This window comes from Dromiciops gliroides, chromosome 3 (genome assembly GCF_019393635.1).
Source record: "Dromiciops gliroides isolate mDroGli1 chromosome 3, mDroGli1.pri, whole genome shotgun sequence".
In the NCBI taxonomy this organism is placed as follows: Eukaryota; Metazoa; Chordata; class Mammalia; order Microbiotheria; family Microbiotheriidae; genus Dromiciops; species Dromiciops gliroides.
The window spans coordinates 157,455,656-157,474,361 of NC_057863.1; the positions used below are offsets into that span (position 1 = coordinate 157,455,656).

Sequence of the window (18,706 nt, forward strand, 5' to 3'; positions counted from 1 at the left end):
TGGATTTGAACTCAGGTCCTCCTGACTTCAAGGCTAGTACTCTATCCACTGCACCACTCAGCTGCCCCTACAATCTAAATAACAAAGCTACAAATGTGAATGTTCTTGGGGGAGAGAACAAGTTAATACAGAACCTGTGAATATGAGAACTCCAGGCCAGTTATAGAGAAGACAACTTCACCACAAGTCAGAAGGAAATATTGTGGGATCTGTAGGGCCATATTAACTGTATTGGGTAGGATATCTGTAAAACTTGTCAACTCCAGGGTACCAGCATCACACTAAAGTAGTAAGAAAAGAAATAGAGATAGAGATCAATACATTTTTTTCTTCTTAAAAAACAACAGTAATGGGAATTTAAAGGGTATGGGACAGTCATGAGTTGTTTTCTTTTAACCAAGACAAACAATGAGCATTCCCAATGAAGTTTAAGGAAGATGCCCTAATTCACATGAAGGAATTATGGAATTATATCTTAACTATATAAAAGTGTTTGCCACCAATACTTCTTTCAAAGGGTAAGAATAATATCTGAGCAAAAATACAGTTTGCTTAAGACATCTTAACAGGACAAAAATCTCTCAAATTTTATTAGTCACTAATGTTTCAAGAAAACAGGGCTTGATTTTTTAAAATTTTAGAACAAAAAAATTAAGATTATTTAAATGTTCTCCGGTTTTAAGGAATTAGAGTTAAGGTTAGAAAGAATGTTTAACAAGATAAATCCCAAATTAAATACACACTGAGTTGATAATTACCTTCTAAATACTAGAAATATAATATTAACTATGGTGATGTTGGGGGGGGTTTGAGACAAATAGCACAGAAATCTGTAGCAAATCTGCTACAATGGGATTGGTAACTTACCTTTTTGATCACATAGGTATATGCACTGCCAAATCCAAGTTTTGGAATACTACCTTCACAGCCCTCTGAAATACTGACAGTTTTACTATTGAAAGGGGGGGAAAAAGGATTTCTCATTTAATAACCAATATTTTTCCACAAGCATATACTACTTTTAATTTAAGATGTCCAATTAATTAACATCTATTTCTTCCCCACTTTTTTGTTTGCATAATGTAGTGGACAAAATACTTCATAATGAAACCCTTGTTCTTCATTTGTTGTGAACATTCCTTTTTCTTTTTAAAAATGGTAATTTGGTGTGTTTTTTAAATCAAATTAGCAAATAGCTTGACTTTTCCTTTTTTATTAATTCAGTGGGTTGTTTTGTTTTTGTTTTTTCTTTCAGTATTGTTGATCACTTTATTTTCTGAATTCCATTTTGTGTGTTTAATTGGGGTTTCTTAATTTCTTGGCTTTCTAAGGGTTTTTTTAGTTGCTTGCACACAATTCATTGATCCTTTATTTCCCCTTTCTTTTGTTCATAAACATGTTAAGAGATGTACATTTTTTTCAAAGAACTGCTTTGACTGTATCTCACAAATTTTGGCCTGTTATCTAGTTGTAGTTATTATCATTAACAAAATTAACTATTGTTTCTATAATTTGTTCTTTGACCTACTAATTCTTTAAGATTAAGTTATTTAATTTCTAATTTTTAATTATTTCTTCAGTGGACTTTCCTGTAGACGGAGGTGTATATCTGGACCCAATTCCTTGCATGTGTGTGAGTATGGATATAGTCTACCCTCCTGTGACTAGTTCAGATGAAAATAAGATTCAACTGTTGTCTGATCCCCCAATCTCTTCATCCTTATGATCTAACTGCACACTTTGGTTGTGGGATTTTGATGTTCTAGGCCTTTTCTGAAATAGTTGTTGGTAGAGTTGTGTTGTATTGCCTCCTATTTCACCATCTTCACTGAGCTTTGCCTTGACTATTTTTTTTTTTTTTTTTTAGTGAGGCAATTGAGGTTAAGTGACTTTCCCAGGGTCACACAGCTAGTAAGTATTAAGTGTCTGAGGCCGGATTTGAACTCAGGTACTCCTGACTCCAGGGCCAGTGCTTTATCCACTGCGCCACCTAGCTGCCTCTGACTATTATTTTTAAAGAAAACAGAACTAAAAATTCCCACTTAAATTTTCAATTTACTTACCTGCCAGAAGAAAAAAAAAGAAAATCACTGGCATTGTACTGGGAGATATTCTGATACAATTTTCCATCCATGCTGATATTGATGGTTTGATCCAAGGCATTGACGAATCTGAAAGATTTAAAGGTGCTTTTAAAAATTCAATAAAGTACAGAATCTTGAGCACTTAACGTGTCATCAGGAAGTAGTTTTCTAATGGAGTCTCCATATTTTATTATCTTTCCTAAGATCTATTCTTTGATGGAATTTCTGTTAAAAATATGTCTAATACTTAGAAAAGAATAGTTCCAGGGGCAGCTAAGTGGCACAGTGGATATACCACAAGCCCTGGAATCAGGAGGATCTGAGTTCAAATCCAGACTTAGACACTTACTAGATGTGTGACCCTGGGCAAGTCACTTAACCCCAACTGCCTCGCCAATTAATTAAAAAGAAGAGTTCCCCCAATATTTAAATATATCTACTACAGAACTTACTGTATAAGCTGTTTAGTTTAGTACCAAATCTGAAAAAATTCCTTTACTTATTTTGGCATTGTGAAAATAACTCCATAGAGCAAAAATGTAAATAAGGTACAAAGTTCTAAAGGCGCTAAAATAACCATAATGACATAGCAGAAAAAACACTAGTCCAGGGGTTGAAAAACTTGGGTTCCTTTACTGGCTTTTCTACCCAGAAACCCATGACTTGGGGCAAGAAAAATGAGGTTGAAAGCTTTGGGCGGGGGGAGGTTCCTTAAAAATTAGTAGAGTCGGGGGCAGCTAGGTAGCACAGTGAATAAAGCACTGGCCCTGGATTCAGGAGTACCTGAGTTCAAATCCAGCTTCAGACACTTGACACTTACTAGCTGTGTGACTCTGGGCAAGTTACTTAACCCCCATTGCCCCACCAAAAAACCAAAACCAAAACAAAACAAAATTAGGAGAGTCTAACAAGGAAAATGAGTACTCTAGAAGTCTCAAAGCACTATAAAAATTCTCAGAATTTAAATAAATAAAAAGTGGCCACTAAATCCAAGTTGAAACTTAATTTTACCTGAAATTCTAAGGCACCTGCAAAAGTGCAACATACAACTATTCCAAATTCTAAAAATACCAGTATTTTCTGGTCACTGCTTTTAGGAGAGAAAAATTCAAAATGAAGAGATCAGTTAATTTTAGGTATCCATTTTTTTTTTTTTGCGGGGCAGTGGGAGTTAAGTGACTTGCCCAGGGTCACACAGTTAGTGTCAAGTGTCTGAGGCCGGATTTGAACTCAGGTCCTCCTGAATCCAGGGCCAGTGCTTTATCCACACTGCACCACCTAGCCGCCCCACGTTAGGCATCCATTTTAAAATTTTTTAATTAGTTTATTAATTTATTTAGAATTTTCCCCATCTTACATGTAAAAACAAGTTTAACATTGATTTTTATAACTCCCCCTTAAGAACTCAAGCAATTCAATATAAGCTATACATGTGCAGTCATGCAAAACATATCAGAAAAAAACTTTAGAAAAAGGAAATAGCAACAACGACAAAAATATACTTCCATCTGTATTCAGATACCATCAGTTCTTTCTCTGTAGATGGATTGCATTTTTCATAAGTCCTTCAGAGTTGTCTTGGATCACTACACTGCTGAAAATAACTAAGTCATTTGCAGCAGATCATCCTATCATCCTATAATATTGCTGTTTTTTTGCATACAGTACATTTCACTTTGCATCAGCTCATGTAAGTCTTTCCAGGTTTTTTTTTTTTTAAATAGTAATAAACTACATTTACAAAGTACTTTAAAGGGAGATTTCCTTACAAAAAACCAGGAGGTTGATTATTGCAATAACAATAATAGCCAATATCTATATAGTACCTTATACCTGACAAAGAATTTTCTTCACAGTAACCCAGCAAAGTATCCTCATTATCCTCATCTTACACTGTTCTTGCCTCTGCTTCAAAAATTTTTCCCCAATTACTATTGCTGTGTTTCCCTCCATCTTATTTGTTCCCCATGATATTCACTCCATTTTTCTATCTTATTTTACCCTATCCCTCCTCAAAAGTGTTTTGCTTCTGGTTGTCCCTCCTCCAATCTGCCTTCCCTTCCTTTGCTCCTCCCCCTTCCACTCCCAATTCCCCCTCAGGGCAAGATACATTACTATACCAACTTGAGTGTGTATGTTATTCCCTCTTTGATCCAATTCTGATGAGTGTAAGGCTCAATTACTCCCCTGCTCCTCCCCTAACTTTCTCTCCACTCCATAAGCTTTGTCTTGCTTCTTTTATGTGAGATATTTTACACCATTTCACCTCTCCCTTTTTCTTTCTCCCAGTGCAATCCTCTCACTCCTTAATTTTATTTTAAAGATGTCATCATTGGGGGCAACTAGGTGGCGCAGTGGATAGAGCACCAGCCCTGGATTCAGGAGGACCTGAGGTCAAATCCAGCCTCAGACACTTACCAGCTGTGAGACCCTGGGCAAGTCACTTAACCCCAATTGCCTCACCAAAAAACAAAAACAAAACAAAACAAAAAGATGTCATCATGGGGCAGCTAGGTTACACAGTGTCCCAGGAGGACCCAAGCCCAAATCTAGCCTCAGACACAAGACACTCACCAGCTGTGCAACCCTGGGCATACCATCTACCTCTGACTGCCCCATACACATAAAAAAAAAGATAAACAAAAAATAAATGACTTACAGACATCATCCTTTCATAATCATCATCAATTCCCACCTGTAGCCTCTGTCTAAATTCATTCCTATCATCTGCCCTAATATTGAAAAAGTTCTTATGAATTAGATGCATCATCTTCCCATGTAGGAATGCAAACAGTTTAACCTTTTAACATCCCTCATGATTTCTTTTTCCTGTTTACCCTTTTATGCTTCTCTAGAGTCTTGTATTTGAAAGTCAAATTTTCTATTCAGTTCAGGTCTTTTTATCACAAAAGCCTGAAAGTTCTCTTTTTTCATTGTAAAATGGGGAAAATTCTAAAGAAATTAATAAAAAAATTTTTTAATTGCAGGTGCCTTAGAATCTCAGGTAAAATTAAGTTTTTCATTGAAGTCCCATTTTTTCCCCTGAAAGAATATACCCAGTTTTGCTGGGTAGGTGATTCTTGGTTATAATCCCATTTCTTTGCCACCATGCCCTCTGATCATTTAATGTAAAAGCTGATAGATCTTGTGCTATTCTGACTGTGGCTCCACAGTACTTGACGTGGGAGCTCTGGAATTTGGCTACAATATTCCTGGAAGTTTTCATTTTGGCATCTCTTTCAGGAGGTGATTGATGGATTCTTTCATTTTATATTTTACCTTCTGCTTCTAGAATATCAGGGTAATTTTCCCTGACAATCTCTTGGAAGATGTTTAAGCTCTTATTTTGATCATAGTTTTCCAGTAGTCCAATAATTTTCAAATTATCTCTCCTGGATTTTCCAGGTGACCTGTTTTTCCAAGAAGATATTTCACATTGCCCTCTATTTTTCATTCATTTGGATTTGCCTTATCGTGTCTTGGTTTCTCATAAAGTCATTAGCTTCCGTTTGTTCAACCCTAATTCTTAGATAATTATTTTCTTCAGAGAGCTTTTCCATTTGGTTTTTAATTTTTATTATTTCCCTCAATTACTTTGCCAAGTCAACTTATAGCTTGTGTTAATATAATAAAAATTATACTGAAAATGTCAAATCTCCTAAGTGAAATCTAGACTGCTGAAGAGGAAATAAATGTAGATTTACAGATACCTGATTCCATTTTGTCCTTTGTCTGGCTTGCTTTTAAGGCCGTCTTTCAGCTGAGAAAAGAAAAATGTTTGTTTTTTTTTTAAAAGAAGTTATTTGAATACATATTCTCAGAATAAAGATCAGATTAAGTATAAACCATTAATATCTTTGAAATAGAATGATGCTTAGTTCAAAGGCTAGCTGGTGCAATGGGCAGAGCAATTAATTTTGCCACCCTCCTTGTTGCTGAGGTGTGTCAGTAGAAGACACAGTGTATATATCTGCATTTCCTTGCTGTATAATAGGGCTTAGTTTTACCATATTAATTTCATTGGGAAATCTGGCTTCTCAAGTAGTAAGAAAGCTAAGATGATGTTGGTGGCTTACTAGTTCATTGGAAAAAACACTACTAGTTTCAGTGTTCAGTGTTACATATAGAATGTATAATTATCCCTTCCACATTGTAGGGATTAGGGATACTCCTGTAATCTGGGAAATCTGCATAAAATTTCTTGGCTCACCCTTCATATCAGAAGAAGTTTAAATTATTATGGTATTAAAATATAAAATATGTTGATATTATACAATGCTATACATATATTTTATGTGTTTACATTTCTAAACTTTTTCTCTGTTTTCTGCAGCTTCTGCAAAACTCCCCAAAAGTTCCATGTAATTTCTTATGCCTACTGATGATACATCAAAACCACAATTAGGAAAGTCGAGAATCTTGTGGAAGGAATAACTTCTCTCCTTCAGAATGAGAATTCTTAACTTTATATTCGTATCTTCAGTGCATAGCAGAATATCCAGCAGAAATCTCCAGTTCCTTTCTTCCCAAGGAACTCCGATGTGCTAACACCCTTATAACCAAAATCAAGTATTATCTTGCTAGCTTCACCTACCAACTTATATAGAAATGAGATAAAGTAACTAATGTTTGTGAGCAACAAGAATAGAGATAATTCTTAAAAAAAATTTTTTTAATAAAAAATAAAGTCTACAGAAATTATATTTAACTATAGTAATAAGCCAATGACATCAACTATAGGCCCCACCAACATAGAGCTAGTACTCTTCTTTAATAGAAACACTTACCACAACAATGTTGTTGAAATTCCATGTTAGAATGCTGTAGCGGGAACCATTTTCAAAGTTATTTGGAACTGTATAGTTTTGTTGCCCATAAGTAATGATTATATTTTGTGGACTATTGTTATCCAAAGTCATGAAGTTACTGGACTATAGAAGAGAAAAAGATGGTGTAATCAAAAAATTCAGTTTATCATATTATGACAAATTGGAAACTTCAGGATTCTGGAATTCAGTTGCTTGTGGAACACTTCCTGTCATTCATAAATCATCTTCATATGTGTAAACAAACAGTCAGGCTTTTTTGGCTGACATTTTCTTTATTTGCCTAGACTTTCTATCCAATAACTTCTGCCTTTGGCCTTTGCCTCAAGACATCTTTGAATTACAGAAGGTCTGGTAAATTTCCAGAAATTGTGTCAAATCTGTCTTTATTCTATCCTATGAAGGTCAAAGAGCATCGCCACAGAAATTATTACCAATGGATAGGATCTAACAATGGATCTAGTGATGGACCATGTCAAGTGGCCGAGAGAAGCTTCAGATGACCACAGCTTTTATGACCTTACCTTATTCTTACTTAAATGGGTTCCAGTTACTCAGTTAACTTTTGTTTTATCTTTCCCAATATAAAGATTCTTTTTGGCAAAGTAAGCAGAAGCAAAACTGTGAACAATTTTCTCCTTATGTGTTATCTTCCTAGCCATGATAAGGAAGGGTCTTATACCTCCCTTATTCTCTCATACTCAATGGTTAAAAGAAAAAGAAAAACATCCTTTTCACTGTACAAAGGGGTACATTAGAATTTCTCAAAAGGCTCGGTTCACACTGGATGTCATACATTGAGATTTCTACTAACTATAATAGCTGAACAATGAACTCTCATTGCCACCCCCACCCCCCCAAAAACAAAGAAATAGGAATAGAGCCTAATGACTTTGAAATAGTTTGAAATCTTAATTCTACTGCAATTATTCTAGGTGTCAGTTAGATATTCAGATATGCTGTTTCAAACATCAGGAACCAGCAAAAGTAATTCTTTCTATAAAAATGGTTTCAGGACTTTAAGCCTTAAGCAAAATTTCTAGTCCAAACCAAAAATAAACCATGCCATTCCAAATTGTTCTGTATCGATCATCTCTATACCTGCTTCAAGACTTGGAACACACACATGTATATACCCACATATATACATGTGTATATACACATGCAAACATGAACATCTACATATACTCATGGACAAGCTCTAGAAATTATTCATCCTGATATTTATCATAGTCTGGGTAATAGGTATTCTTCTTCTAATGGTTTATGGGAGAATAGATTCTCCAAGTCAAAGTAAAAGCAGACAAGAAATCAAAAGTACCAAAAAAAAAAAAAAAAAGAGTTACTCAGATCTACTTACAATACCCGCTGGTACTTGCACATTATGTCCAGGAAAATATGCATGTATGCTTTCACTGCCTACATTCAGTATCTGAACTTGGATTTGATTTTCTGTAGGAAAAACTGGAAGAGTTTTCTGGGAAAAATGAAAAGAAAAGAAAAAAGCAGGTAGGGTAATGTTTAGTGCAGTAATAATTATCAGTGGAATTCTATCTAAATAAAAACTGCATAAAAGTAGCCTTAATCATAATGAAAAACCTCTAAATTGGCTTATACACAGGCATGTACTAGAACCAACTCAAAGTGGCCTGCAAGAACTGAATGTTAATTTTTCAGCATAAGCATTTATCCCTTATTGTTTTGTTGATTATCTATACTTAGGAAAATCTATGGAGGAAAATGTTAATAATGAAGATTAAACTTTAGAATGTGCTAGGTATGTTCACTTCCCATTTCTCCAGATCTGATTGTTAAACATTTACCAGCACACCCTTACATTTCTATCACCTAACATGAAGGTCTTGAACACACACACACACACACACACACACACACACACACACTTTCATTGTTAGTTATACTTTTTGCTAAGCTGACCTACTGGCATGGCCCTGTTTGGCAAATTCTAGAAGATGTGGGCCCAACATTGCATTTTAGGTTGTATATCATACATCTTTCCTATTTCTTTGAGTTCAAACTAAACATTTAGGTTTGCTATGAGCAAAGCAAAGATAAAAATAGAATAGTAACTGCCCTCAGGGAGCTTACTTTTGGGTGGGTGGTATACAGTGTACCCAGAGAAGTAAATGCAAGGTAATTTTAAGAGGCACAGCGTAAGTTAAACAATGAGTGAGTCTAATTAAACTATAGGTAGAAATAAGTGGAAGTAAGCAGAGAACTACATTCCAGATGGGAAGTGGAGAAACAGCTTGTAGAAAGGAATGGAGGTTGAATGTCAAGTCCGAGGTTGCTAACCAAGCAAGCTAGAACAGACATAAAAGAAAGCTAGAACAATGGCTACAACAATGAACACAAAAGGAAGTAACGTTCCATGATATCTTAGAGAGGTATATCAGAACTAGCCTGAACATTTGGGATCCATTTCATTGAAGAAAAACAAACATTTCCTATAATATTAGTTTTTAGCACTTTGGGGAAGGGTAGACCGCACCTTGTGAAAATATGGAAAAAATAGAGAGAGGAGGAGGTTGCCAAAAGAGGAAACAAAACCTATTTGAAAATTGGTCAAGCCCTGCCCTAATGCCTTGTCCATCCACTTACAAATGGCATTTGAGAAACCACTTTCTTCCCTCCCATTCTTTAGATAAGTTTCTCAGAAAAAAGATTCACAATCTTTTCGTTTTTTATCTGCTTGATTGGAGAGAAAGTCAAAGCTGATAGTTTGTCAATCTCTAGCTTTTAGGTGATGTGTTAATTCACTTAGGAAGTTCCCTGTCTTGAGAAGGTTCACTCCTTAGACTTTTGGGGCTTTCATGGGAGAAAAAGAACCTTTCTTCCATTATCCAAGGAACCCCCACCTCCCTAGAACCAGTCGGAGAAATGCCTCCAGATGCTACCTAGTGACAAAGGGCAACTTACATCTATTTCCACTTGCACTATTGCAGCCACAACAAAAGCCATGGAAGCTAAGAACATGCCCACCGTCATCTTCTTCAGGGACCTGCAAAAGAAAGATATGGTACATTTATACTAGTATCTGGTATCAATTCTTCATAAACTGCTTTATGCAAATAAAATAAACATAGCCCGGGACTGAATTCCATTAGATTTGGATGGTCAATATGAGAGCAAGATGGAGGCAGAGAAGGAAAGGGAGGAGTAGGAGGGGGTGGGGAAGAAGGAAGTAGAGAAGGCGGTCTTAATGGCTCAACAAATTTAAAAGGACAAACTGATCTTAGAGTATTTGTGCACTGGCCTTGGGAACACTAATCAGAGACAAACATTGGATGATGGACAGAAGGCTTGCCTTGGAGTTAGAAAGAGCTAGGTTTGAGTGCCATTTCTTACAGGACCATTAGGCAGTTCCTTCTTCATTACAGGTGAAGTGACTCAGTTGCACACCTGGTGGAAGGAGTTTCTACATAGGGAACTCCTGATACTACAGGCCTGGATCAAAGAAGAAGAATTTGACATCGGTCTGAAAAGACTAGCTAAACCATTCAAAAAGACCCACCAAAAATGTAATTAGGGGTGTCTTAAGTTTTCACCAATGGACTACAGCAGAAATTCATCTCTCTGCAGGTTAAATAAGCTTAATTATATAATTAGTTGCATTCAGATTTAATTGCAGTTCCTAATTACTAGGAAGCTTTAATTTATAATACATAGTTATTCACTGCTGGCCTACTGGAGATGACTAGATTAGGTTTAAAAAAACTGTTTAGCTAAAAACATCTCAGGTAGACCTTATTTGAGTCAAGGGCTGTTTCTTGAAGCAGCTGGGTGACCCTGTGCATAGAGCACTGGAGCTGCAGTCAAAAGGAACCCAAGTTCAAATCCTGCCTCAGAGACTTAGGATCTGTGTGATCACAGGCACATCAGTTAACCTCTCAGCCTCAGTTTCCTCATCTGTAAAAGGAAGCGTTGTTATTGATGGCCTCCAAAAATCCCTTCCAATTCTAAATCCAACGATATCCAAAATTGTCTAATCAACCTTCACCTCTCCCAGATTCACAAGGAAACCCTAAATTAGAGATTACACATTCATGATTTCTTTGAGGGGTGCTTAATGTTAAAGAGTAAGCTCTCAGAGGCCCCAGGAACACATACCTGACCAACTTAAGTGAATCTATTTATTGGACTCTTGGCTGCAAAACACTAATGGGCATTATAGTTGGGACATGAGAGGAAGTGAATAAAAAGTAATTTCCTTCCAGAACCCCCACATACAAATAAGAAGCAACACAAGTCATATGTGCACATATATAGGGTATGTGTATATTACAGATGTAGTTATTTTATTTATATATTCATATATATATACACACGTGTGCATATGTATACAAAGAAATAAACATATTGATATATAAAGTAACTTATACTTACGTGAAATTGAACCCACACTTGGCAATTAAAGGATAAATGACAGCATCTACAATGGGTACCATGATAACAATGAGGATGGCATTCACAGTCTGTTGCAAGTAAATAAGGAATAAAGTTAATACAATTAATTTGGCTGTTTTCAAAGTTTCGAGTCACCTTCAAGAATTCAAGTACCCCCACTCCTCAACCATACCTGCATCTGATCAGGCTGAATTTCAATTGCTCCCTGAAAGAGAGAAAGGAGGCTTCAACAATCAGCAAGCCCAGATGAGCAATGAATGCCTAAAGTTGGGGGAGGGATAAACACTTACAAAGTCTCCATTCATGGCTGTAGCTTGTAGGGTCCATCTTGAGCCCTTGAAAATAATTATAAATATCCAATGGTATAGTAAGAAAGAAATTGTCTGAATTCTTAGGAAGCAACAACTGTTCTAAGCTGCTCCACCGACTACACTTCTACCTCAGATACTGAAATGATTTTTTTTAAAAATTTGGCCAAAGCTTTCACAGGATGTTTTGGCCAAATCCAACTTTCTCACTTAATTTCTGAGTCAGAAGTGTAGCCATCAGGGTGGCTAAGAATGGCACAGTGGATAGAGCATTGGCCCTGGAGTAAGGAGTACCCGAGTTCAAATCCGGCCTCAGACACTTAACACTTACTAGCTGTGTGACCCTGGGCAAGTCACTTAAAAAAGAATGCCACAGGGAGCCAAGATGCTCTCCCAGCCTGTCAAATGGATGCTTCCTGAGAAGCCAAATATTTAAAATGCAGACCTGACAATAGCTTTATTACCTGTTGATCAAACAAAGCCCAAAACATCGGGAGAGGAATATACAGGAACATCACCTTTACAACCATCTTTATTTGGGCAATAAGCCGCTCCTAAAATGGGGGAAACAAAAGGACACCTCATGAAAGTATTTCCTTCATTTCTAACCTGCCAACTCCAGTGTCTCCCTTTTTTATAGGGGTCAAATATTTATAAGCAATTGCAAAATTCACATGATTAAAAAGCCTAAAAGTTATGGAAGAACTTGACAATTTTTTGAACTGTGATTCCAGACTTAGACATATTTCAGTACTGTACCAAGTACACAAAAAATAAGGTTTGCCTTTGAAATCAGGAACATATTGTTTGGTTTCATAAGTTTGATGATGATTTAAATTCAACTCAGACAGAGACTGCCACACAGAAGCCCTACTGAAGCTCTTTCCAGAGGGAAACCATCGATTGGGTCCAATCTAAGATGAACAAAACACTTACATCATATTTTTCTTTAGCCCAATCCAGCCAGTGCTCCCTCTTTGGGAATTCTTTACTCCGGTGATTAAATCTATTCTTGATCGCAAACTGGAAAAAAAACAAAACCAAAACAAAGAGAGTCACTATTAAAGATAGTCAGAAATTAAATCAGAAAAGACTACAGCAATAAAAAGGCAAGAGTAAGGGGAATATCTTGATCATATAAGATGGAAAAGAATTGATTTTGAGCAATGACTGACTACCAGTGTAGTTAAGCATGGGTGCTTTTTTTTTCCCCGTCAAGTGGCACAATAGAAGAAGCATTGCATGAAGAGTCAGAAGGCCTGTATCAGTCCTCACAGGTCTGAGGTCCAGAGTGACTTAAGTTGACTAGTCCCAAGGCACACAGCTAGTCAGTGGCAGGTTTCTCATTTAAATGATCATTAAAGCTCTTTTTGGAGGAAAAATCTTTAGTTTCTTAAAATGGAAGCCCAAGGAGAAGATGATTGTTTGAAGTGGATGTATTCTTGCAGGCAACTTTAGGAATAAATGTATATATTGTTAAAAAGCAGATTTGCTGGGGTTCTTAAAGCTGTAATGTCAAGCATATAAGTTAGCTATTTGGAACTAGAAGAGACCCAAGACTATCTTAGAACTGCCTGATATTTTCAAAAAGTCTTTCAATGCAAATTACAGGGCATTTAAAAAGTGAAATAGTAAGGAACAATATGAATCTAATACACAGGAAACTTTTTTTCCCCAGTAGTAAACAGAAAGATTTTCCTAAGATGGTCAAATATAAGCATGAAATAATTTGTCAGGGGCAGGTAGGTGGCGCAGTGGATAAAGCACCAGCCCTGGATTCAGGAGGACCAGAGTTCAAATCTGAACTCAGACACTTGACACAACTAGCTGTGTGACCCTGGGCAAGTCACTTAACCCTCATTGCCCCACAAAAAGAAAAAGAAATCGTTTGTCATACTTACACCAATGCATTTGGCAACTTTAGCAATTACATTTCCCTGAGGTTGAACCTTCTTGTACATGCTGCTGCCAATGACAAACACAACTAGAGAGGAACAGATCAGAGAATCATCAGCAAGTCTTTATTAAATTCATGTCCTGTGCTAGGAATAAAAAGACAAAAATCAAACAGTTTTTGCTGTCAAGGAGCTTACATTTTATAGGGTCGTATCAAATTCAAAATTACCTTGCGACCTTTAAAGTATACAATGTCCCTGAATTGACTCATGCCATAATTAAATCATTAATCAGCTATTATGACTTTTCACTACACCATCTCTCATTGATTTCCTCAGCTCCCATAGGAGAATCATTTTTGGATAGATGACTCCCAAATCTTCACATAGAACCCTTGTTTCTTCTTTGAGCACCAATCATCTTATATCAATAGCTCCCTGCTAGACATCTCCCCTTGCATGTCCCATAAGCATTTCAAATGCTACAGTTCTAACCTATGAGTTTTGAATCTTCTAAAGCATCGCTCTACTGTTCCATTAAATAGTATTTTGCTTTCATGACTTGGATATTAGAAATTCTGTCTCCTATAACAAAACTATCCACAAAATAATTACTTTATAATAGTTAACATGTAATAAGATCCAACAAACATGCTCTTATCCTTCTAGACTGTTTTTTTAAAAATATTTACTCATTATGCAGAGCCATAGCTCATATAGTTCATCCTTCTCCAAACGCTTTCTCACAGTGAGTCCCCTGGAATCCCTAAACTTTGACCTGAGTAGGTTTGTTCAGATTCTGCTTAACCATTAAGGTCCAGCCTAAATTCTGTGCCCTACTTGAAGACGCCTTTCTCAGATACTTCAGTCCAGAGTCTTGATTTTCAGAATTCTTTTAACACCATTTCTCATAACCATTTGGCTCTGCCTTATGCCAATGTTTAACTTTCCAAGTATTACAAATCGTAGAAACAATAATTATGTGAAAGATTTGGAAGTTAATACATGATTGGTAACTTTGGAGAGAGCAGCTTCAATTAAATTATGAGCTAGGAAGTCGGACTGAAAAGGATTTAGAAGAGAGTGAGGAGACGAAGTGGAAGTAGTGATTGTTGAAGACTCTCAAGGAATATGGTTAGGAAAGGAAAGTGATATAGAAGTACAATTAATAAGGATGGATGGTTCAAGGGAGGTTAGTCAAGGATGGAGGAAACACAAGCATGTTTGTAGGCAACAAATAAGGAGCCTGTAGATAGGGAAAGATTAAAGTTTAGTGAGAGAGTAGAGATGATAGAGGGAATAATTTTCTGGAAAAGATGAGATGGAATGAGATCACATGTATGTAGGAACATTTGCTTTGGCAAGGAAAAGGGCCACTTCTTCCTGTGAGGTAATGGGGGAAGATAATTGAGTGATATAAGATGAGGAGAAGGGAAGTTAGAGCTGTTGGGAAATGGCCTCATTTTTTGTTAAGCAAAGTATGAAGCAAGGATCTCAGCTGAGAGGGTATAATGGGAGATTTGAGGAAGGATGAAAAAGTTTGGGAAAATCATTGTGGTGAGTAAAGTAGAATTATAATCAATTAGGGAGGTATAACAGGATTGACTCACTGTAATGACAGCCTAGTTGAGATTATGTAACATAACATTGTAGGATACAACAGTTTCATAGGTTTTTTTTTTAGCTTTTCTCAGTAACATGTACATAAGGGTAGAGGAGGGGAAGGGAACAAGCATTTGAATAGCTCCTACCACACGCTAAGTGCTTTACAAACATTATCTCATTTGAATAAGAGGAGAAAGGCAGAGGATAATGAGAATAATCTAGGGTTGATGGACTTGATTATCAACAATAGTGTAGTGTTGAACTGGTTCACCAAGGGGTCAAGAGAACAGAGGAGAATGTGTAGCTAGTGTAGAGATGATGGCCTGAGAAAGAACTGAGGGATGAAGGTCACAGTGAAGATAAGGAATAGGGTTAGGCATTGCAAAGCAGAGGAAAAAAAGGTAAACGATTATTAACAGATAAAGAAATTTCAGCTTATAAACATGGAAGTATAACATTTGTGGGCGACGGCAATATCAAAGGCATAACTATGTTTGGATTTAGGAGTGGAGAAATAGACAATGGGAAATTAGTAAATTGAGGAACTAGAAAATTAAGGTATTTGAGGGAGTAGCCAGTAGAGGCTGAAGTCTCCTAGTATTACAGAAGTAGTTTGGGAGAAGAGAAAGACCATCAGTCAGTTTCTGAACTCATTGAGGAAGTGTGGAAATTTATTTTGATTTGGGGACCCTACCTTTAGGCTGAGATTAGAAAGCCTTAGGCCCTGAGGGTCTCTCCCCCTCCTCCTCTGCTTCAGCTGAGCAAAAAAAGCCCCGTGGGCTATACAAGATGCCAGGTCAGACAGCTGGGGGGAAAAATGCCCCCAGCTCCCTCCAACCTGAGGGGAGCTATCTGAAAGATCCCGGATAGCCTGTGCTGAGGCACGTGAAGTGGGAGTACACCCCCCCCCCCAACCAGCTGCTGCCCTGGCTGGCGGATTAGCTTGGTCTGTGGGGGCGAAGGAAACCTTGAGATTTGAGTGGAGAGAAGAAAAGGTATACATAGACCTGGGAGTGAGACAGGAAGCAGGACGGACTAGATAGACAAGATTAGGAGGGAAGCTGACTAGAGGGGAGCACAGACAAGGATAGAGGAGAGTTTGGTTCGGAAAAGGAGCCGGGGCTGAGAAGAGGTCAAGAGGGCAGTTGACAGGATTAGAAAGGAGACTGGGGACTAGACGAACAGCAACGCAGGACTAGGAGCAAAGGCAGCAGAAGACAGACTGACCAGGAGGCAGCGGAGAGCACAGAAGCAGGTCAGCACTGGGTACAGGTTGGAAAAAGTGAAGATTAAGAGGAGTTAGAATAAAGGACCTGAGTGTCCTAAGGCCTCAGGCAGCTAAGGCCCTTATTGTATTCAAGAAGTTCAAAGCCAGTAGGTAGGAAAGAGACACAGTAGAAAGAGACCGCAGGAAAGCAGTCAGGTTGTACATTTTATTTCCCTGTATTCTTAATTTTCAACAGTATCTCATAAATAAACTCTGCTTTGATTATTTAGTTAAGAGGATTCTTAATATTTTGTAACTTGGGAATGGAGCAGTACGGTGGAACTTTATCAATGGCCCACATTAAATTAACAGCAGTCAGATAGCCAAACAGTCAAAAGTCCCCAGATTAGTCCTCCAGTCAGAATAGCCCCCCAAATTAGGCTAGTCAATTTAAAAATATTCTAACAGAAGGAAGGAGGAATCAACCAGATAGATGTATAAAGCAATATACCAGGTGCTAGAGAAACAAAGGCAAAACATAAAATCACCCATACTTACATTCTAGGAATATAATTTTTCTTCCTAGATTCTCAAAGGTTGTAAACAGTTAAGGAAAAAAGCTATCCACAGTGCTGTGTACAATGGTAGACTCAGAAAGTTTGTTGCATTAATGAATTGGAAGAGACTTACTTAGAGCTACAGCCATGAGAGCAGCAGGAACTCCAAATGCCAATGGGTAACATGCTTGTTTTTTACGCCCGCATACTTGGACTATAGGAAAATGAAGTCAGACCACATTTCATTATAGTAATAATGGTAAGCTCTCACACACATTTTATTTAATAAAAGTTAAATTAGTTACCAATTCAAAGATAAAATTGTATATTAAGCACCTAGCACATAAAAAGCATGATGCTAGATGAAACAAACTTTAAAAATAGACCCTGCCCTCAAAGAGCTAATAGTCAAATACTTTTTTTTTTTCTTTACTCAACCACTTGGACTTTCCGTTTTGCCTGACATACAACAGCTCCTATTTCAATAGTCTGTTATAATGAATGGAGCAAAAAAAGAATAGGGAAGGGTAATGACCTTGGAGATAGGAAACCTAGTTTCTTATTCAAACTTGGCCCCCCAACCTTAGGCAAGATACCTCTCTAGGTCAGTTTCCTCATAGGAAAAAAAAGTGAGTTGGCATAGATGACAGCAACCAGCCCTTAACAAAACTCTGTGACTTGCCCAGGGTCACACAGCTAGTAAGTGTTAAGTGTCTGAGGCCGGATTTGAACTCAGGTACTCCTGACTCTAGGGCTGGTGTTCTATCCACTGCGCCACCGAGCCGCCCCTCAATGTTTAATTTTTAATATAATCCTTGATACCATGAAGTTTGTATGAGTCACACACCCAAAAAAAAGTTTCTGTAACAGAATGTCTCTTGAAAATTAGACAAAAATTCAGATTGATGCTTCTGATCTTTTATTGCCTCCTCAAAAAGAATTCACAAACAATAGCCATCCACAGAAATATTTAGATCCATTATATTTAAATATTTGTGATTTTAATGACTCAGGTATCATCTCTGTTGAAGTATATAACAACCCATCTGTGCCTTCTCATCCTATGAGATATTTGATCATACATCCCATGGGTCCTCCATAGAAGATCTCAATGCACATTACAAAGACCTACTTCTGGGCATTTTTACATTTTGTGAGTACCAGTGTAGCTTTATAGCCATCCATCAGTTGTGTCTTATACTTTCTACACAACAGGGCCATCTTTTCTTACCACACATTTCCCAGCTACTCTTTACTCCACACTTCCTGCAGTATGTGATAATTAGAAATATGTTACAGCTCCTAACATGCATTATGATTCTCAGTCCCTATACTATTCTGGTTCTTTGGAGACTGGAATGTCAAGATTTGCAACCTTACAGCATGACCAGGAAAAATATTTGGTTTAAGAAAATGGGCTTTGGTGCTAAGGAGCATCTGAGGATTAAAAAAAAATTAGCCTAAAACTGTAGAAAAAAAATAAAGAGATGTAAATTATGTGTGATCCAAACTATGACATGCAGTTGGATAGCAAGTCCATTGACTTAGCTCATGATTAGATTATACACGTATTAGGGAGAGGCAGTTAATATGGGCAATGAATTGGAACCAGAATCCAGCAGAAGGAAGAAGACTGGATGGCATATGAGCAATTGTGAAATGTTTTATTACAGATTTTAATACATAATGAATTTTAAAATTACAAGTTGTAAGATTTCATTATTATGGTACTTTCAATTCAACTACATACAACTTTGAAGAAATAATAACAAAATCCTAAACTTTTTCTTTCAGGA

At 37.1% G+C, this 18,706-nt stretch overlaps 1 protein-coding gene across 1 annotated transcript in view; it reads right to left on the minus strand.

The window, feature by feature from the left end:
• Nucleotides 1-18,706, minus strand: part of SLC15A1 (solute carrier family 15 member 1) — a gene marked incomplete at its 5' end in the record, with an annotated part of 30,920 nt that overhangs the window by 2,359 nt on the left and 9,855 nt on the right. The window contains 14 exons of the mRNA XM_043996384.1: nt 135-281; nt 868-952; nt 2,064-2,171; nt 5,795-5,844; nt 6,872-7,015; nt 8,271-8,387; nt 9,851-9,932; nt 11,318-11,406; nt 11,511-11,543; nt 11,629-11,673; nt 12,111-12,200; nt 12,583-12,669; nt 13,548-13,630; nt 17,044-17,124. Coding sequence (XP_043852319.1) covers nt 135-281; nt 868-952; nt 2,064-2,171; nt 5,795-5,844; nt 6,872-7,015; nt 8,271-8,387; nt 9,851-9,932; nt 11,318-11,406; nt 11,511-11,543; nt 11,629-11,673; nt 12,111-12,200; nt 12,583-12,669; nt 13,548-13,630; nt 17,044-17,124 — 1,241 coding nt within the window. The remainder of the gene's footprint in view (nt 1-134; nt 282-867; nt 953-2,063; nt 2,172-5,794; nt 5,845-6,871; nt 7,016-8,270; nt 8,388-9,850; nt 9,933-11,317; nt 11,407-11,510; nt 11,544-11,628; nt 11,674-12,110; nt 12,201-12,582; nt 12,670-13,547; nt 13,631-17,043; nt 17,125-18,706) is intronic.